Source organism: Phialemonium atrogriseum (genome assembly GCF_030411735.1).
Source record: "Phialemonium atrogriseum strain 8032-3 unplaced genomic scaffold QBC33scaffold_19, whole genome shotgun sequence".
Classification (NCBI taxonomy): domain Eukaryota; kingdom Fungi; phylum Ascomycota; class Sordariomycetes; order Cephalothecales; family Cephalothecaceae; genus Phialemonium; species Phialemonium atrogriseum.
This window is the reverse complement of record NW_026848156.1, coordinates 580,362-599,942: the sequence shown is the minus strand read 5'-3', so window position 1 is coordinate 599,942 and position 19,581 is coordinate 580,362. Positions and strand designations below refer to the sequence as shown.

The following is a 19,581-nucleotide window of genomic DNA, read 5'->3' as shown; positions in this document are numbered from 1 at the left end:
ATCGATGGAGTTGTGTAGATAGGTACCTATGTACCTACATCGTCAGGAAATGGAAGGTACCTAACAAAAAATCGGCGCACCACCTATCTGCCTAATAAGTGAAGAAGTACGAGCAAGCAAGATAGAATGGAAAGCATCCATTTCCCATGAGAGCATCAAGGTCCTGCTGGATGTATTGCTATAAAAAAAAGTCGAACGCCCTACACCTTTTGCAAGGCATCGCTGCATTTCCCTCTTGCCAATCAGCCCCCTGACTCCTGATATGATGATACCTTGCAGGTACATGGACCTAGCTGCTAGTGTAATTGCTGAACCCCTGTCGAGACCTTATCACCTTATCAAGGCCTGCTCCCATTTAATAAGCCGCGTATCTCATCTCGCCGTCTCCCAAAATTTCGGCCACGCGCATCGTGTCGTTCTATCTCTCCTTCCGAAGATACATATCGATGTCATCTATTCTCCTCTGAACTCCTACTCACCGAGCTCCGGGCGCCTCAGCATTGAAGCGCCTCTCCCAAACATTCCGCCAGCTCCATACTCACAGCCTGCATTGAGCAGCTGCCGTGCCGGGTCTGTTTCTTGTTACAGGTTACCCTTCCCTCCTGACCGGCTTGACCGGATCGCTCTGCGACGCCTCATCGATCGCCCTTTATAGCTTGGCCATACCCGGAAACGCTCTCCAGTTACGGATGATCGACGGGAGACGTCCAACATCATGTCTGGACCAACCATCAGGAAACGACAGGCCAACGGTGGCAAGGCAGAACCGGCACCTAACCACGACGCCAAAGTCGCGATGAATGGCAATAGCAATCCTACTAGCATTGGGAATGGTATTGTTAAGTCTTCGATTCTCGAAGATGATGAAGAGTTTGAGCAAGAGAATATCTTCCTCTTCTGGCCAAACATCATAGGTGCGGCGAACCATCCTCTCCTCCCGTCCCAAAACCCCAGAATCATCATGACACAGAACACTAACAGTCGCATTTCTTCCAGGCTACTCGCGAATCGTCCTCGCCGTCGCCTCTTTTTACTACATGCCGTTACATCCGCGCACCTGCCAGGCGCTCTATAGCGTCTCCTGTCTTCTTGATGCTTTGGACGGTTACGCCGCACGCTATTTCGATCAGTCGACGCGCTTCGGTGCTGTGCTCGACATGGTCACGGACCGATGCACTACTGCCTGTCTCTTAATCTTCCTATCGTCGGCCTTTCCACGATGGGCTATCATCTTCCAGGGTCTCATCTCTCTCGATCTGGCCAGTCATTACATCCACATGTACGCCACGTTGGCAATGGGTGGTGGTGAAACCAGCCACAAGAATGTCGACAAGTCGCGGAGCCGGCTTCTCAACCTCTATTACACCAACAAGGTATGCATCCTGCTCGACAGCTTCGCTCTGTGTCATTGGAACTCAGCTAACATTGGCGCCTTGGCAGACTGTTCTCTTCTTATTCTGTTGCCTCAACGAGACTTTCTTCATGGCCCTGTATCTCCTTTCTTTCTCCAGCCCATTCCTTTCCCCAAGCCTTCTCCACAGTGTCCCCGGCTCGGCCGCCGAGGCCATCCACCACGGCGCTCAGGTCAACTCGTCGCTGCTGAGGCAGATCTTCACCAACCCGTACAGTGCCGGGGCGTTGGAACTCGCCCGAGTCAACAAAATGGATAGTTTCTGGCCATGGGTCATTGCCGGTGTCAGCTTTCCCATCATGGCTGCCAAGCAGTTTATCAACGTGGTTCAGTTGGTCAAGGCCTGCAGATGGCTAGCAGAAGGGGATGTCCAGACGCGCAGGGAGAAAGGACTCACTCCAAGGAAGAAGAAGAAGACGACGACAACGACGAAGAGGACGACGTGAAGAGAGCCTTAGTCCGGGCCGTCTATATGAAGGAAAGTGGAAAGTGGTGCTGTACTCTATCGCTCCCTCACCATTGGGGGGAGGGGGCATTGTGCTTAAGGGCGTTATCAAGACGGACCCGGATTGGAGGGCTGGTTTTATGGCTCAGCATTGGAAGGCTACGCATCATCGGGCACCGGGGAGGCGGGCACTGCACGGTAACCACAAATTGGACGAGTGTACACTGGGGAGCAACCAATTTGGTCGCCGCGGTGCATTTGGGCCCTGCGCCGATGCTATAGACTTGCTTGCGTACCTATTGTCTAGGAGTATTTTAATATTAATGATTTACTTTTTTCGACTGACTTCACTGGGTGCTGCGCCGGCTTCTTTCAATCTTGACCTTTGGCGCATTTTGGAACCTGTCTCGTCAGTCAGACCATCGGCTGGGCAGGGTTCAGTCAGAATCAACCTAATTACCTGTATCTTCTCCCATCTCCGAGGCTTCCGGTTTGCGCGGCAGTTCCACCACGTTTTAAGTCTAAGGAGTATCTACAGAGAGTTATGGCTTCCAGCCGGGCGGGTGCTATATGTTTTCCATGTTTTTCCAGATGTTTTTCCAACTGGATCACGCACGGCAGGCAGGATGCACACGAAGGGCTTTGTTTTAGCGCGCGGCATGGTGTGCAAATGTATGGTTTGGGCCCATCTGATTGGGTGGTAGCTACCTGACCCCTGCCCATATGGGACATCCAGGAGCTGACAAGGCTCACCTCACAAACCTCAGCTCCTAGAACTTTTATGGTCAGTTGGCCAAATTGGAGAGATCGTTGGCAGACATTCGTACTCGAGCTGGGACACACAGTCCCGAATACTAGACCTATTTCCTCTGGCCAGGTCCCATCAGAATCTACCCGTTTTTCGCAACTCCGGCCCTCTGTGAGATCGAACTAACCTGACCCTGCTTTGATAGCTCCCAGCACCATCTCGCCAGCCAACTCAGTCTGGGGAGCAGCGAGACAGCACCCGAACCATCAGCAACAACGCCCACAGCAATAGCATTCTGTTTTTTGATACGAGCATCGTTTTCAGAAATACTCGGCTCCACTCGTCTCCTATCACAATCTCGTCCGCCCACTTGCAGCCCAAGAAATCGTGACCATTTGCACAAGGCAGCAACACAAATCGTCCTGTTCTAAATTCTACACAAACTCACCTTCGGCCCAGAACCACGGGAGTCCGTCTCCCGTAAAGAAAAGTAATGGAAATGGGTGGAGGAATTATGGACTTCGTCCAGAGATTCCAGGCAATCCAACTGCACCGGGACACCAGCGACGAACTGATCAAGGTATGCACATACCTATCCGCACTCGTCAGAACTGTGAACCATATACGAGAACACAGACGTCTAACCTCGCTGCCTCATAGGATCTCTTGATATACTCGGAAAGAACCGAAACGAGCCTCAGACAGGAAAATCAACGTCTTCACAACGAGCTAAGCGATGCCAGGTTAGACATTGCAGATGCGACCAAGTCGAGGCGGGAGCTGCAGCAGCAGATACAGCAGTTGGAAAAACGTATCGGCGCTGTATCTCAAGACAATCAGCATTTGAAGGTTAGGACGCACCTCCCTCGAATGGTTGGCGGAGATTGAGAAGCTGTGTGCAGAGTCATAATCCATATGTTATCGTCTTGATCGACGGCGACGGTATCCTAGTACGGCACCCTGTTACCCCTTTCCGGGTGCCTGATCCTCCCAGCTCACCGTTTTTCTGCAGTTCAAAAGTCTCTTCGTCAGACAAGGCCTTGAAGGTGGGAAAAAAGCTGCGTATGCCTTGAGGCAAGCCATACTCGGAGAATGCGGCGACCATGCCGACGAAATTGAAGTTGTCGCAAAAGTCTGCGTAAATCTATCGGGCCTCTGCAAGGCTATGAGGCGAGATGGTAGCATCGAAAGTGAAAGCGAGCTCAGGGACTTTGCGCAAGGATTTACCCAGGCCAAAGCATCTTTCGACTTTGTCGATGTCGGCTTCGGTAAGGAAAGGGCCGACACGAAGATTAAAGGTAGGCCGTACAGAAATCGAAACCCCCCCGTCGTCCTTGTAACGCTGTTTATTAACACCGCACCAGAGACCACCAAATGGAATCTGCGAAACTATAACTGCAAACAGATCATCTTGGGCATCTCCCACGATGCCGGCTATGCTCCCTTCCTGGACGAGATTCTTCGGGACGAGTCGACGAGACGACGAATCACCATCATCGAGGGCGTTCCCACGGTTCGAGAGCTTGTTGCCACTGGGGTTAACATTCTGAATCTCAACGAAACACTCTTCCGGCCGGATAAGCTGCTAGACAAGACACCCCTTCTTAACTCGACGCTGCTGGCCCCGTTGCCGGCCCCGTTGTCGGCCCCGATAAACAGTCCGAGTCCCCCTTCGACCTCCAGCCCCGCCACGTCGTATGCGCGCGTCATCAAAAATGCCAGTCCTCCGCCACAAATCACTCTTCCTTTACAGCCCAAGCCCGTCAATGGCCCTGTTCGGCCCCAGTCTCAGGCCAACAAGCAGCCAGCCTGGAACCCCGGAGCACGCGGTTTAGACTCGCCTATTCAAGTTTCTCAAGCAGCGTTGGACAGCATCAAAAAGCGAAAAGACAGCAGCAAGCTATGCAATAACCATTATTTGAGAGGCCCCTGTGCCAAAGGCGACTCTTGCTGCTTCGAGCACAAGTACAAGCCCTCGGCCGACGAAATCAACGCGATTGCGTTCCTCGCCCGCCTCAACCCGTGTACTAACGGCCAGGACTGTGATCTCGACGGTTGCATATATGGACATCACGTATGCTTCCGCCGTCGCCATCCCCAGTGTTCAGTAGATGCATGCTAACTGATGTTGGCAGTGTCCCAGCGTTCGAGACGGGCAATGTACCCACCCATACTGCAAGTTTGGACCTGGAGACCATCCTCCAGGAACCAAACTCCGAAGTAAGCTCTACGACACCTACTGATCGTCGCTCCTCCACCCACTTGCTATCTCCCGATCCCTTTTACGAACTCTCCCCACTGTGCTGGTGATGGGGTGCGAGTTGATGGTCCAAGCAGAGGTGCGGCTGAAGAATGCAAGTGGAGAAGGAAAGGAAAGGAAAGGGAACCGGGGAGGTATGGCCATCTATGGTTCGTGTAGGTTCTGTTTTAATTGAGGACTTTTCCTCTTTACCCTGTAAAATACCCGGGCGGGAATGTGGGAGCGATGGAGAGGAAGAGGCTCTAAGATTGATATTACAATCCTCTTAAAAAATTCCCCTATTATCCATATCCGAAGATCTGGTTTCCTAAGACCGGCAGACCTAGTGAGGCTTAAACTTCCAGCATGCTTGCAATTTGACTTTACTATGTAGGAGCCCCACTATTGGTATAGCAGTAATCCAATTGAAACCCCGCTAAACAGTCAACCCCACTACGCCCCACCGAATTCCAGGTTCGATATCAACGTCCACATTTCACCCCTCCGCCCCCATTACGCCTGGTTCCTCGATAACACCAGATACCACAAAATGTCGCACCCCAGGATAGAAGAGGTCTCAGACAGCGACGACGTCTCCGACCCCTCGGAGGACGACATCGACGACTTCACCGAGGCGGACATCGTACGACGCGTCACCCCCGCATCCTCAAGCAAAGCCCCCCCAAAGCCCTCATCATCATCATCATCCTCATCATCAGCATCAGGACCAGCAGCCCAGCAGCAGTCCCGCGCCGCAGCGCAAATCCCGACCTCCTCCCCGCACACGACGGCCGGCAACCCGGCCGCGTACGCCGGCTACCAGTGCCTGTACCCGGTCTACTTCGACGCGTCCCGCTCGCGGGCCGAGGGCCGGCGCGTGTCGGCCTCCCTCGCGGTCCGCAGCCCGCTCGCCGCCGAGATCGCCAGCGCCTGCCAGCGCCTGCGCCTCGCGCCCGTGCTGGAGGCGACGAAGCTGCACCCCAAGGACTGGGCGAACCCGGGGCGGGTGCGGGTCCTGCTCAAGGAAGGTGGTGGTAGCGATGGTGCGGGTGGCAGGGCCGGGCCGAGGGGTTCGGGGGCCGCGCAGGTCAAGAACAAGCACCACCTGTACGTGCTGGTGGCGCGGCACCTGAGGGAGAACCCGACGACGGAGAAGAGCCCCGCGCTGTGGATGAGGTTGCCCGGGGCTCCGCTGCCGGACGCGGCGAAGCCGTACCCGAGGCCGGCCGTGCCGAAGGGGTGGAAGATTGGCGAGCTGCTGCCGTACTACAGCCCCGCCATGACGGGCGGGGGCGTGTCGGAGAACTTCTTCAAGGATATGATGAAGGAGATGCAGGGTGGTGGGGACATGGCGAGCATCATGGCCGCGGCGGCCGGGGGCAGCGGTGGGGGTGGTGGAGGAGGAGGAGAGGAGAAGAAGAAGAAAGACAAGAAGGGGAAGGGGAAGGGCTAGATAGTATAGAGGCCTGCGGATGAGAGGCAGTTAATTCAGCTGCCGCTACTGCGACTTTGTCAGGGGCGAGGGCAAACAGGCTTGAAGCTTGTGGTACGAATGGCTGCGACGAGATATTGGAGTCACGCTCCCGAGAGGAATAGACAATGTGAGGAAGGGTTGGTTCCAACGACCCGGAAATCGCACTCTATTCGCACATATCTCACGCAAATTCTACACTGCTACGGCGTAAAGGGGTATACCAATCCACAACGATCATACAGCCGCAAGTCTCCCCTGTAAACCTTCCCATTCTGCGGAGCCCACAATCTGGACCTCCCTTCCCATGCCCGTGATCATCTTGCCATCTTGGTCTGGGAGCCTGATCTGCAGCTTCGCGGTGACACTCCTGGGGCCCTTGTTCTCCTTGCCCGCGTGAATAGCCTGGCCCATGCCCTTCCCCATCAGCATCTGCGACTTCCTGAGCACCGAATCCTGCCAACCCTTCCAGGCGGCAAAGTCCTCCATCTGCTTTGCTGCGTGGTATTGCGGTGTGCTCTTGGCCGGCCTCCATGCGAGTTTGTCCTTGGGGAGCGTGGCGAGGTCATAGAACTTGGCTGACGTAACCATCTTAACCAGCTCGCCCAGTGCGTCTTTGCTCTCCGCGACCACCAGTGCCTTCTTGCGTTCGGCGGCGGATGGCCGTTTCGTCAGAGGTTCAGCAAGCCAGTCATAGCCGTGCTGCTCCGTCATCCTTGCGCGCCGGTTGTCCTCGCGCAGGTACCGCACGGCAGCCTGCAAGCTGGTTATCTCGCTCTTGAGGGAGTCCATCTCTCTCGCCGTGGCCACGGCGCGCTCCTGGCCGGGCTTTGCGCTCGCATCGCCGCCGGCGCCGGCTCCGACAATGAGGCGGCTGTCGCTGGCGACCTTCTTCCACTTGTCTCGATCCGTCTCGAGGGCCTTGAGTTCGCGGTCTTGCTTCTCGATGTCATCCTTCAGGCTCGCTATCTGCTGTCCGACCTGTTCGATCTGGGCCTCAAGGTGGACGATGCGCGAGGTCTTCGCGTTGGCGTCGCGCATGCGTGACTCGAGAGTCTCGATCTTGAGGTGGGCCACACTGAGGTTCTCCTCATGCAGGCCTATGGAACGGCGCGCTTCGTTGTACTCCTCCCTCAGGTTGCGCATTTCCTCTTCTGCATCGACGGGGATCGTCTTCAGGGCCTTCAGTTCTTGGCTGCGGAGGAGCCATGGGGCGGCGCTGCGTTCGAATTCTTGCGTCTGAGCAAGGTCCGAGCTGAGCGCTGCGAGGTCGGAAACCTGGGATGTCAAGATCCGGAGTTTAGTTAGATAGGTCGAGAACAAGTCAGACTCGCTGGAGCCGCTCAGATTCGAGGCCGTCTTGTGGACGCAGGACTGGATCTCAAGATACGTGTATGGCTCGGTCCTGCCTTCCTCGTGAAGCACCTGGTGGAGGTCGAGGCCTATCTGTCGCGCTAAGTCGGCGAGTTCCCGTGCTATTGATTCGGCCTGCTCGAACGGCTCCATGGTGTCTGGCAAGAGCGACAAGGACCTGATCTTCAGATCCTCAAGTGCCCTCATGGTCTTGCCGGCGATAACCTTGGCGCTCCGAGTCTGGCTGACTACCGCGTCGGCCTTTCTTGAGAAGTATTGTGCAAGCTCATCGTCCTGGCCGTTCAGCGGGACAACGCTCTGAACCATATTCCTCAGAGCCGTGAATGTGACTGCCGCTGATTCCAGATGTGTTTGCATGAGCAGGGCCTTCATGTATATATCGTCGGCGTAACTCTCAAGGTCGTTTGAGATATGGACCTCGCCAAGATGGGTCATAAGAGCCATCGTGCGCTGGAGGTCGCTTGCGCATTGCTTCTCCTTGAGCTCGTCACGTCTTAGGCCGTCAATCCATGCATTCAGGGCTCTCTCGACAGGCTCAAGTTCGTACAGAGCACCCTCGTACTTGGCGAATTGCTCTAGCGAACAGTGGCTGATGGCGTTGATGAAGCGATCGCACATGGCCGTAACCCAGGTAAGCTTGTCGATGACATCGCATCCAGCGAACACATCGTCTTCGTGTCCTGGGTGCGGCTGGCCGTTTACCCGTTCCTTGATGAACCCGTTGAGGAGGTTTGCCTTGAAGGCAAGGCGCCTGAATCTCAACAGGGCCAGGACCGAGTCGCGATCCGAGGCATAGCTATCTGGCAGGAAGAGCTTGACAATCTCTAGGTGCTGCTCGGCCTCTTGGGCCTCCAAGTGGCGTAGCTCCAGGTCGATCGACTTGACTTGGGCCTTCGCGGCGGAGATCTGGAGCTTCATGTTCAGGTCCATCATGGCTCGCGATCTGCTGTTGAGCTGCTCCGACTCCGTCTCGGTGACGGCGTGCGACGCTCGCATGTCTTCCAGGTCGCTCTGCAGGCTCGTGACCAACTCCCTGAACCTCGACAGCGTGTATTCCATGTCCTCGAGGGACTCATCCTGCTGGCCTGCCCTCCGCGCTTGCTCCGCGATAACGCTGTCCTTGAAGTCGAGCTCTTCCTGCATCTCCTTCTCATTCTGGACGTGGTTTATCTCCAGCTCGTCGTTGATCTCCTTGAGATTCTCAAGGTCCTCAATCACGGCCTTCAGCTCCTCGATCTGTTCGGCCTGGCTCATGTTTCGCTCGGTGAGATCCTCGATCATGTCTTCGGCGCCCAGCGCGGTGTCTAGTTGTTGCCGGAGATCCTCAACCGTGGCCTCTGCCTGGGATAAGTTTTCCCTGGAGAGATCGTATTGCTCCTTCAGCACTCCGAACTCCTGTACATCGTCTTCCAGGCTCTTGATTTGATCCCTCAGTTCCTCCTCTTGCTGTTGCGTTAGGTCCCGGAGTCGTAAAAGAGCCTCCCGTAGCCGATCGTTGTTCCTCTCCATTTGCAACCATCCGGTACTGGCTCTCTCTTCGGGGCTCATGCCGTTGGTAAACTCGGCATTCTCCTCGCGCAAGATTTCGACCTCGAGCTCCAGTTCTTCCGACTTCTGCTTTAGTGCCTCGACTTCGACCTTGAGGACTTCGGCTGTTTCCTCTGCCATTTCACGATCCAGGGTCGCCAATTCCATAGCACTGTCGTGCTCAGCTTGTATTGCCTCGATAGACTCAAGCCTCGCCTCGGCCTCCTTCAGCATTTTCTTAAGCTCGTTGTTCTCTTGTTGTTGCGGTTGATACTTGGCCTGTATCTTCTGTATGATAGACTCAAATTTGTCGCGTTCTGCTTGTATCTTCTCCATATTCTTTAGCTTGTCACGATCTTCTATCCTCTTCCGCTCCAGGACACGAAGCTTGGCCTTGAGATCCTCAACCTCCCTAGCTGCCGCCGAATTGCTAGCTGCGGGCCTCGGTGCTGTCGTGGGAGGGGGTGCCCTTGTTCTGGTCGTCGTTGGAGATGCGCTGGTAAGCCTCTCGAGGGCCATAGTCTTTGCCTGGACTGGGTTGGTCGGCCGGGGGGAGAGTATGTCGTCGTCGCTCTTCTGAGGCGAGCTAATGGCCCTCCGCGCACCTCGCGCAGCCGGCCCATTGTCATTACTTGACCGGGATCCGGTCGGCGTGTTCTTAGCAGCGTCCGGCCGGAGCGGAGGTCTCGCGGGTGCTAACGACAAGCGTCCACTGAGAGGGCGTGATGAGGCGGCACTTGTTCTTGAGGTGGTGGACGAGACAGACGGTTGTCGTGTGGTTCTAGAGGCGGGGGCTCCCGGCGGTCCCATCGATGGACGGCCCGCTCCGATGGACGGTCGCGGTTTTATTCCCGCGGAGGAGACGCGAGCATTCGACGGGGTGCCGGTTCGAGAGGTAGAACCGCTAGAGGTAGCCGTCGCTATCTGTTTCGTCGGGGATTTCGTGGGAGACTGATGTCGATACAACTTAGCATGCACTCTTGGTGCGGCTGAGAAAAGGAGTAGCTTACTCGTGCAATACTAGAAGGACGAGACGTTCGTGGGACAGGGCTCGGGCTGGGAGCATTCAAGCTCATCCTCTTGCCCAAGGCCGGATCATTGGAGCCTGAGCCGCGGGTTGTTCCTGTGGTAAACATGCTGCTAGGCCGGCCTCCTTTCCGAGTAGCAACGCCGGCTGCGGCAGGCTTCGGTGCGACGGGCGGCTGGGCGAGTACGGTGACGGTTACGGGCCTCACGAACATGCCATGACCCATGGGACAGTCGAAGTAGCGCTCGCCCTGGACACTGCCGTCGTTCTTTCCCGTGTCCTCCTCCAGCTCGACCCCGACCCATTCGCCAGGAGCGAACTGGGTTGGTCCTACAAATCTGTTGATGCCTATGCGGCCATCATTGAGCCTGACGGTCTGCCCTACAACTAAGTCCGACATTGTGGGCAGATTAGCTGAAGGGAAGCATGGTTGTCTTTGTTCCAAGGTCGTGGATGATGGAACGCGGCTGGTAAACGCGCCGGAGCCAGGGGTTACATACCTAGAACTCACGTAATCTTAGCACATACAAATATGCGCCTAAGATATCAGGCAAATCAGACAGAGTACGATGGCATCACGGCAGGGATACTCCTCCCCTATAATGCTGATTACCTTTTCCTACAGATGACTACCTTCGTAATGCGTTTGCAGCAGATGCTATCCAGTAGGACAGGGAGAAGTCATGGACAGATTGAAATAGGGCGCGACGATGCAGCAGTACGATTTACGGTAGGGTACGGATTACTATGTAGGGAGCTATAGGACGGGTATTACCGGCGTAGGGCCATAGCTCCCACCCCCTTGGCTGCCGTTTTGGTGACATCAAATAAACCGGTCCTCCCTTCCTCACATTTGTTGCTTTCAGCGAGGCTGCCATCCTCCCATAAAATTAATTGACATAGCGGGCTCTCTGTTATATAATAACAAGATGAAGCTGTCACGCAGGCCATTCACGTGCGTGCAGTGCCTGCTCTCGCGGCCGCAGCAGCCTCGACCGCGTCAGTTCCACGGCAGCTCCCGCCTCCGCTCCGCCGCCGCCGCCACTGCCGACCCGGCAACCATCCGGCCGACGATCGCCCCCAAGGCCGTCGTCGACATCAAGCACATCCGGCAGAACCCGGCGCTGTACGAGCGCAACTGCGTCGAGCGCAACTACAAGGCGCAGGCGGCCTACCCGGCCCGCATCATCGAGCTCTTCGACCAGTGGCAGGCGCGCCAGCGCGACGGCCGCGCCCTCCGCGAGCGGTCCAACCTGCTCCGGCGCGAGCTCGCCAACCCGGCGACGACACGCGGCGACTCCGGCGGCGACGAGGAGGCCGCCGCGCTGCGGGACCTGCGCGCGCGGCCCCGCGACGCCGTCCTCGCCGAGGCGCGCGACCTCAAGGACCGCATCGCTGTCATCGAGGCCGACGAGGGCGCCCTGACCGACGAGATGCAGCGCCTCGCCGTCGCCATCCCCAACCTGACCAGCGACGCCACGCCGCGCGGCTCCGAGCCCTTCGTGCTGGGCTACATCAACGAGCACCCCGAGGGCGAGGCCGCCGCGGCGTCGGACCGCATCTGGCGCTCGCACGTGCACATCGGCGCCGAGCTGGGCCTGCTCGACTTCGCCGGCGCGGCCACGACCAGCGGGTGGGGCTGGTACTACCTCCTGGGCGAGGCGGCGCAGCTGGAGCAGGCCCTGGTGGCGTACGCGCTGGCGACGGCGACGCGCTCCGGCTGGACGCAGGTCAGCGCCCCGAGCGTCGTGTACGGCCACATGGCGGCGGCGTGCGGGTTCCAGCCCCGCGACGCCCACGGCGAGCAGCAGGTCTACGGCATCGCGCAGTCGCGCGCCGACGCCGAGCGCGGGCGACCCGAGCTCGTGCTCGCCGGCACGGCCGAGATCCCGCTCGCGGGGATGAAGGCCGACGCCGCGCTCGACGAGTCGGAGCTGCCCCTGCGCCGTGTCGGCGTGTCGCGCTGCTTCCGCGCCGAGGCCGGCGCCCGGGGAGTCGACACAAAGGGCCTGTACCGCGTGCACGAGTTTACAAAGGTGGAGCTGTTCGCCTGGTCGGCGCCCGACGGCGCGTCGGCGGCCGACGTCTTCGACGAGATGGTCGACATGCAGACCGAGATGCTGCAGTCGCTCGGCCTGCACTGCCGCGTCCTCGAGATGCCGAGCCACGACCTCGGCGCCTCGGCCACGCGCAAGTGCGACATCGAGGCCTTCTTCCCGTCCCGCCGCGAGCGCAACGGCGGCTGGGGCGAGGTCACCAGCGCCAGCATCTGCACCGACTACCAGACCCGCCGCCTGGCCACGCGGGTGCGCGTCGACGGCAAGATGACCTACCCCTGGACCGTCAACGCCACGGCCATGGCCGTGCCGCGTGTCCTGGCCGCCCTGCTCGAGAACGGCTGGGACGAGTCCGACATGACGGTGACGATACCCGAGGTTCTGCGCCCGTGGATGGACGGCAAGGAAAAGATTGGGCGGAGGAAGATTCGGTAGCCAGAGAGCCCAGCGTATTATGTGCCATTACTGTTATATCCTCCTTAATTCTACATGCTGTATTGTGTACGCCACCTGGAGTGGAGCTGTCAGTTGTATCCGTGCTGTTGACATCATAATGTGGCCTCGGGGATAATTAGACCCCTCTCTTTGTCGTGAGGATAGATAGAGAGAGGTAGGTATGCAAGCATGCAACATAGGCCGATGAGTTCGAGGAAGTAATAGGAATCAAACAACATCAAATTGACTCTGAATGGTCTCGACACTAAAGTACCTAAGCTCCATCGACCTGAGAATACCCCTGAGAATACAATACCCGAGTCCGTGCAATCATCAGGAGTAAATAAACTGCAAACAAGCGCAACCAGCCTTTACCAAGGCTTTTAACTACAATCTGCCAGCGATGTCTCGAACAACCTACCCAATACTGCATAATACCCAGCACCAAGAAAACAACTTGTGATCCGTCTCATCATCCCTGGAAAAGCACGACTTCATTCCCGCCGTATCCATCCTCCAGGGTCACGACACTCTCCGTCCCAACAGCGCTCTCCGTCCACTCGCTCGCCGAGTCGTCATCCCCAGAGTCATAGTCGTCCTCCGTGCCAGCGACACTGTCCGTGCCCGTGATGACCGTCGTGCCCCTGCTCGAGCGCCTTAGCGTGTCCGCGTCGCTCGCGTCGTCGCCCGAGTCCTGCCCGTGATAGCTGTCGGCCAGCGTCAGGTCGCTGTCCGCGCCGATGATGGCGATCCGTCCATGCTGCTGCTGCTGCTGATCCTCCTCCTCCTCCTCATCGCTCTCCTTAAGCTCAATGTTCTCCTTGCCCCTGTCCAGGTCGCCGTACCCCTTGGGCCCGCGGATCCTACCCGCGCCGCCGCCGCCGCCCGCCCAGCTGGATTTGCGAACGCTGTTTCCGCCCGTGTTCCTGACACTCTGGCTGCGGTTAAGCCCGCCCGAGGCCACGTTGTTCGTGATCTGGTTCAGAGACAGGATCCTGCGCCCCTGGCCGCTCGGGGTCGACGCGGCCAGGTTGCGATTGCCCGACATGGCAATGTTGAACGCCGCCTTGGGCTTGCTGTCGGAAGAGTTCACGGCCGCCGCCGCCGCCGTCGGCGGAGCAGCGGGCTTCTGGGAAGGCACACGCTTGCGGCTCATGGCGTCACGGCCCTTTGCCCTGTTCGCCTTGGCCATGAGGAGGACCCGCGAGTGGTCCATGACTCCCTCCAGGATGCGGCGCTCCAGGCCCTCGGCACGGCTCTCCATGTCGTGGAGCTCCTCGCGGCGCAGGCGCAGCGCCGTTTCGAGGGACGAGACGTCGGCGGAGAGGCGGATCTTCTGTCGGGTCAACGCCTCCTGCTCGCCTCGCAGCTCGAGGATGCCGAGCTTGAGGCGCTCCTCCTCCTCGCGGAGGGTGGTCTTGAACCTGTCTTCTTCGTCCCGGAGACGGTCCTTGAATCTCTCCTCTTCGTCCCTGAGACTTTGTTTGAGCCTCTCTTCCTCTTCTCGGAGGCTTTGTCGGAACCTCTCTTCCTCCTCCTGGTGCTCGCGTTTGGCCCGTTCTCCATCCTCCTGCTTTTCAAGCCTGAGCCGCTCCGCCTCCTCCCTAAGAGTCGAAATAGTAGACTCCAGGTGTTGCTTCTCTTCGAGACGGCGTTCGAGCACGACGGTGGTCTCCTGCAAAGTTTTCTCCCTGTCGTCGTGCTCATTCTCAATCCTTTGCGTCTGAGTGGCAATGAAGGCAGAGATCTCTGCTGCAGTCTGTAGCACTTGCTGATGTACTTTGTCCAGGGTGTCCAGCCGTGTAAATGCCTTGCCAGCCTCGTGAGTATGATCCACGAGCTTGTCGAGCTTTTGGCGAACCTCGCTGTCGTCGTACTTCTCCACGGGCGGCAAGAGGGGCTGTTCTGGCGGCTTCGCCTCCTCGATCTTTTCCCGGATATCGACAGCTGAAGACTTTGAATGCTCGTAATGCTGGCCGACGACGAGCAGCACTTCTTTAATGGTTTCCAGGATCTTGGGCTGGTATTCCACGACGTGTCCCTGCAGACCCTCAACTGTACTAATGGCCTGCCCCACTTGATCGCGAGTCAATTGGTGTTCGGCTTTATCATCCGAGTGGTTCTCTTCGGATTTGTTGACCAGGTCCTCGACACGGATGAACACCGTCTTGGACGCCTCCTCCATCTTCTCCAGAGATTCGGTAACCGCAGAGCCAAGGGCGTCAACAAGAGTCTTCAGCTCGTCGGCTACCGCCTTGGTGCCCACGACTGCTGCCTCCGTCTCGAGGTCCCTGGCTTCACCCTTGGTGGCCCGGTCCTCCATCGAAACCTGGAACTCCTCGTACTTGATCACCAACTCCCCAATACGTTCATCGATTTTCTCGATGAGCAAATCCGTGGTTTCCTGGAGCTTCTCGTCCGTCTCGAGCTTCGCGCCAACGACGCCCGCCTTCGACTCTTCGAATTCGTCCTTGATTGTCATGAACATCTCCTTGAGATCGTCGCCGATAGTGGCGTTCTTTCCGATGGTCTCGTTCAAGGTTTCGAGAAGGGAGCTGATGCCGTCAATCCCCTTTGCGCCTTCCTCGAGTTTGCCCTTGAGGAGGCCTTGGAGGTCTTCTAGGAACGTCTTCACCTCAGTGACGCGGTCGCTAACTCCGACCGTCTCCGCCTGACGTTCTTCGAACGCCTTTGCGTTGGTCTCGGCGTGGGAGTCAAGTTTGTCCTTCAGTTCAGTCACGAGACGCTCTAGGCTAGCGACGTCGTCCTTGGAGGAAAGCGATGCAAGATCATTCTTGGCCACTTGCCCCACGAGCTCTTTGATATCAAGGCAGGCAGCCTCGACCGCGTCAATGTCCGTCTTGGTGACCTTCTCTGGGTCTTCGAGGGCTTTCTCGTGCCGCTCTTTCATCTCGTCGAATGCTGCGACCACCTGTGTGACCAGGGATTCGACGGCAGAGACATCCTCCTTGCAGGACAGCAATTCCAAGTGGGACGACAGGCTACCGAGGCTGTCACGAGTCTCGAAGATGAGGCCCTCCAAGACATCGATGTGCTCTTTGCGAACGGCCTGTTCTCCGTCGATAAGATCGTCCAGGCGAGCCTTGGTATTGCGGAGAATGGTCTCAATAGCCTCGACGTCTTCTCTCGAGGCGGCATCGGTACTAGAAGGCGCATCGCGTGTTGCAGACATTCCGATCACCGATTCCTGCACGTTACGCAGCACCTCTTCCATTTCAGCTACATCATCCTTCGAAAGAGGTGCCGAACCTGAAGCAGCGGCAGGAGGCGGGGCTTCCATAGTCTCGACCTTGGTGCGTAGCTGAGAAATGAGGACCTCCAGGTTCTTGATATCCTCGTGTTTAAGCACATCGGCCGGGACTACAGCATTGGCACTGATGGTAGTAAGTGCCTTGTCATTCTTGCTCTCTTCGCGCATGACGTCAATATCAGATCTCACGCTTTCAAGCCCGCTCTTGAGAGCGTCCAGGATCTCATCGTTGGCCGTGAGGTCTGTAGGCTTGTTGTGCAGCTTGTCGATGCTGACTCGGAGATCGCCAAGACCCTCGTGGAGAGCGTCGAGGATCTCGTTGATCCCCGCCATGGGCCTGCTGCCGATCTCTGAACGGAGACTGGCGAGTCCGTCTTGGAGCGCTTCCAGAACTTCTCTGTGATCCGCGTGCTTTGGCGAGGCCGGAACCAAGGATGAGTTAACAGCATCGCGAAGAGACTCGACCTCGCTCCTTAGAATTTCCCTAGAGTTGTCTGAGCCCCTGGACACGAGCTCGGCAACTTCTTCACGGAATCCTTCCAAGCTCTGAGAAAGACCGGCCATGAGTTCCTCTCGGCCATCAGTGCCGCTCACGCGGTCGACGTAGGACTCGATGTCTCTGCGGAGTTTTTCAAACCCGTCCTTGGTCGCGTCCAAAACTTGCTCGGTATCCCGGCCGCTAGCAGCAACATTCTGCTTTGCCTCGTCAGAGATGGCCCTGAACTCGTCCTGCAAGTAGTGCATGATGTCTTGGAGGCGCGAAACGATCTCGGCGTTATCCTTGTTCGAGGGGACCAAGGCGGAGGAGCCGGACGCGAAGTCAACTCCTTGCAGCCCCTCTCGCACGGCTTGGACGACGTCGTCGCGGGATAGGTCGGTTCCGGCCTGGCAGGTAGGGAAGTCATACGAGTCGAGTCCTTCCTGGACGGCATCGACTAGATCCCCCCTGGCAAGGTCACCTAAGCCTCTGGATGGGAATTCGATCCCATTGAGGCCCTGCTTAACGGCGTCAACCATGTCGTCTTTGCTGATTTCTGCACCGATTGCCGATGGAGCCACGGGGAACTCGAATTCCTCTAGACATTCGCGAACAGCATCAAGGATTTCGTCGCGGGAGAGACTGGCTGGAGTCTCCACTTGAGGGGGAACGAAGTGCCTCAAGCCTTCGATGACGGCTTTGAAGACCTCTTCTCTCGTGGCACCGACGGGGTGCTCATCCCGAGTTGAGTGGGTTTGTAGGCCCTCCTTAAGGCATGCAAGTATCTCCTCTCGTTCCAAGCCCAAATGCTCAATTTCAATTTCCGGCTTGTAGTTCTCCCAAGCTTCCTTGACGGCTTGGATGACATCCTCACGGCTCAATTCAGGCATCTGGGGTTTATTTGCCTGCGTGTCTTTGAGCGCGGCTCTCATGGCGTTGTATATCTCTTGGTAGTCGACGGTACTGGTCCGGGAGGCTGCGGAAGCGGTAGACTGTCGCCGATGCTCCTTGACAAGGTGGTGGATGTGCTGCTTCATCTCAGCGAGACCCTCCTCTACAACCTTCGCCATCTCTGCCCTACTCGCGGGTTCGTCCTTGCCAACGGATTTGACGCTGACTTCGTCCAAGCGACGGCCGATCTCACGTCCCATCCCCAAGACTTCGCCGCGTAGTTCTCGTACCAGGGCTTTGACTTCGGCAGTGAGCCCACCCCCTTGGGCGACGCTGTCTTTGACGGCTCGGATAACTTTCAGCACATCCTCATTCACGACATCCGCCGCATGTGTGGGGGGTGCAGAAGATCGCCGTGCTTCTTTGTCTTGTAGCAGGCGTTCAACGCGAGCTGAACCCGGCCCGGAGGGATGATGGCTGTAATCCAACTCTCGCCGTCTAGGCTCGTCGTCTTCGTCGAAGCTGAAATTCCGAGGGCGGCTAGGCCCGCTGCCTCCTCGTCCACCGCCTCCAGCCCCGACCATGGACTGATCTTGGCTAGACTCGACAAACCGTCGCAGTTCGTCGACCTTTTCTGCCGAGGCCATGCCAGCAAGCTTGTCGGCTAGTTCTGCGAGACGAGATAGTAGCAATTCCTGGCCCTCTCTCGTCCCCATCTCCCGAAGGATCTTCTCCAGAAGGGCAAGAGTGGCGGGGGTGTCAGGGCCGTAAAGCGATGGCGTGCTCATTGTTTCCCGGTCTATAGATGCTGCGAAGCTACTCGGCGACGGGATTCGCGGCAGTGAAACCTTGCCCATCTTTGACACTGAAAACGGCGAGGAGCTGTGGGTTTTGCCGTCGGTCAAAAAGGGGCCTCCGTAGGAATCTCGCGTTGTCGATTTTGGCTTGTTGTCAGCCATGTTGTGAATCAAATCGCGCAGGCTCTTTCGAATATCTTCATCTCTGGAAGTGGTGGCCTCCTTCAGACTCATCAAATCTGTAGCATTGTCCCGACTCCGCCGGCTGAGCTGGGACATCTCCTTTTGCAGCGAGGTCGCAATGCTGGTAAGGCTGAGGATCTGGTTTGAGAGGGCATCGATGGACTGCGGTGCCCTAATCATGGCTGTTGAGCCGTTTGTGATGTTTGCAAGAGCGCTCTCCGGCTCCTTTTGCGAGGGAGTAGACATGTTTTGAAGAGCCAGCATCGTTGCCGACTGGGGAGGGGTGTTTTCCCCGAGGATACTGTGATGTGGTCGTCGGACAGTGGGCCGGATAACGGGTGTGATGGTTGAGCCTGGTCTCGGAGAAGAAACGAGAGCCCTATCGTCCTTCTCATCGGCCTTGGAGTCGACAAACGGATCCCGACTCCTCAGAGGCGTTGCTGGGCGGTCGGTCTTCTCCGGAGACCTAGGTGTTGACGACGATGAGTCCCGTCCGCTTTCTATCATCAGGCTAAGATCGCGTACAGTCCCGGGCTGTAGTGACTGCATGCGTCGATGTGACGATCCTCTTGCTGATGGTTTTTCGGGAGACGCTTCACCCATCCGTTTTGCGAGGACGGGCACCAAGGCGCTCTCTCTCGCCTTCTCTGTCAGTGCTGCATGGGCGGACTGGATAGCGCTCGAGGTGCCGGCACGCGATGTACAGCTAGGTGACTGCGGATTCAAGGGGAGTGGCGGAGGTGCTCGTTCAGGGTCGGAGCTATCCCACCTGTTCTTGGTCAGCTTGTGCCATCCACGGGCCAACATGGCATGTTGTAGACACGTGAGGAACTGGGGAAGGTAGGATTACATTGGGATCAAGGCGCGGCCATGGTCAAATGACGCGGAATGTTGATGTCTTAACGCTACGTCCGAATCCCTCGGAGCGTCTCGCTCGAAGGGCGGCATTGTTGTGGGCGCAGTGGGAGCAATACTTCTCAGGAATGTGGTGGTGGGGAGGAGAGACTGAGAGTGAGACGCGGGGAATGCTTCGCGGAAACTTGGAACAGGTCTAAGGAAAGATTTGATCGCTTGACGCCTTTGAACCAAAGAACCGTCGATCAAAAATGGTCATGGTGTCGTTAAGTGGCACTGTTAAGAGGAGGGGGGAACAGCAACGACTGTAACATTCCATGGGTATTAATTGGTCTTGGTGCCAATGAGTTGGCAGGGGTCTATTGAATCCTA

At 57.4% G+C, this 19,581-nt stretch overlaps 5 protein-coding genes across 5 annotated transcripts; 3 read left to right on the top strand and 2 right to left on the bottom strand.

Annotated features, from left to right (window-relative positions):
* Positions 1-715: 715 nt before the first annotated feature.
* Positions 716-1,857, top strand: QBC33DRAFT_455015 (putative cdp-diacylglycerol-inositol 3-phosphatidyltransferase; the record flags this gene model as incomplete). Its single annotated transcript, XM_060424755.1, has 3 exons — positions 716-939; positions 971-1,373; positions 1,441-1,857. 3 exons carry the CDS (start codon positions 716-718, stop codon positions 1,855-1,857), a joined length of 1,044 nt encoding a protein of 347 aa, XP_060281768.1.
* A 1,261-nt stretch (positions 1,858-3,118) lies between these two features.
* On the top strand, positions 3,119-6,296 carry QBC33DRAFT_579667 (uncharacterized protein; the record flags this gene model as incomplete). The annotated part of the gene is made up of 6 exons (XM_060431156.1): positions 3,119-3,184; positions 3,265-3,453; positions 3,507-3,554; positions 3,617-3,736; positions 4,010-4,704; positions 5,408-6,296. The coding sequence occupies 6 exons, from the start codon at positions 3,119-3,121 to the stop codon at positions 6,294-6,296; spliced, it is 2,007 nt and encodes a 668-aa protein (XP_060281767.1).
* Positions 6,297-6,410: 114 nt separating this feature from the next.
* On the bottom strand, positions 6,411-10,944 carry QBC33DRAFT_544664 (dynein associated protein-domain-containing protein). The gene is made up of 2 exons (XM_060428477.1): positions 10,226-10,944; positions 6,411-10,166 (listed from the first exon to the last, which is right to left on the bottom strand). The coding sequence occupies exons 1-2, from the start codon at positions 10,640-10,642 to the stop codon at positions 6,552-6,554; spliced, it is 4,032 nt and encodes a 1,343-aa protein (XP_060281766.1). The 5' UTR covers positions 10,643-10,944; the 3' UTR covers positions 6,411-6,551.
* Positions 10,945-11,059: 115 nt separating this feature from the next.
* On the top strand, positions 11,060-13,167 carry QBC33DRAFT_571676 (seryl-tRNA synthetase). The gene has a single exon (XM_060430612.1). It carries the CDS (start codon positions 11,172-11,174, stop codon positions 12,732-12,734), a length of 1,563 nt encoding a protein of 520 aa, XP_060281765.1. The 5' UTR covers positions 11,060-11,171; the 3' UTR covers positions 12,735-13,167.
* QBC33DRAFT_544658 (uncharacterized protein) lies at positions 12,957-19,526 on the bottom strand. The gene is made up of 2 exons (XM_060428476.1): positions 19,205-19,526; positions 12,957-19,123 (listed from the first exon to the last, which is right to left on the bottom strand). The coding sequence occupies exons 1-2, from the start codon at positions 19,300-19,302 to the stop codon at positions 13,207-13,209; spliced, it is 6,015 nt and encodes a 2,004-aa protein (XP_060281764.1). The 5' UTR covers positions 19,303-19,526; the 3' UTR covers positions 12,957-13,206.
* Between the last annotated feature and the right edge of the window lie 55 nt (positions 19,527-19,581).

What these genes read in the sequence shown, in the direction of transcription:
- QBC33DRAFT_544664 (XM_060428477.1), bottom strand. Translation starts at nt 10,642, where the DNA reads ATGTCGGACTTAGTTGTAGGGCAGACCGTCAGGCTCAATGATGGCCGC. An exon ending in GTCCTTCTAGTATTGCACGA is followed by an intron (nt 10,167 to 10,225) that starts GTAAGCTACTCC and finishes TATCGACATCAG; the next exon opens with TCTCCCACGAAATCCCCGAC.
- QBC33DRAFT_544658 (XM_060428476.1), bottom strand. Translation starts at nt 19,302, where the DNA reads ATGCCGCCCTTCGAGCGAGACGCTCCGAGGGATTCGGACGTAGCGTTA. An exon ending in GGCCGCGCCTTGATCCCAAT is followed by an intron (nt 19,124 to 19,204) that starts GTAATCCTACCT and finishes GACCAAGAACAG; the next exon opens with GTGGGATAGCTCCGACCCTG.
- QBC33DRAFT_571676 (XM_060430612.1), top strand. Translation starts at nt 11,172, where the DNA reads ATGAAGCTGTCACGCAGGCCATTCACGTGCGTGCAGTGCCTGCTCTCG.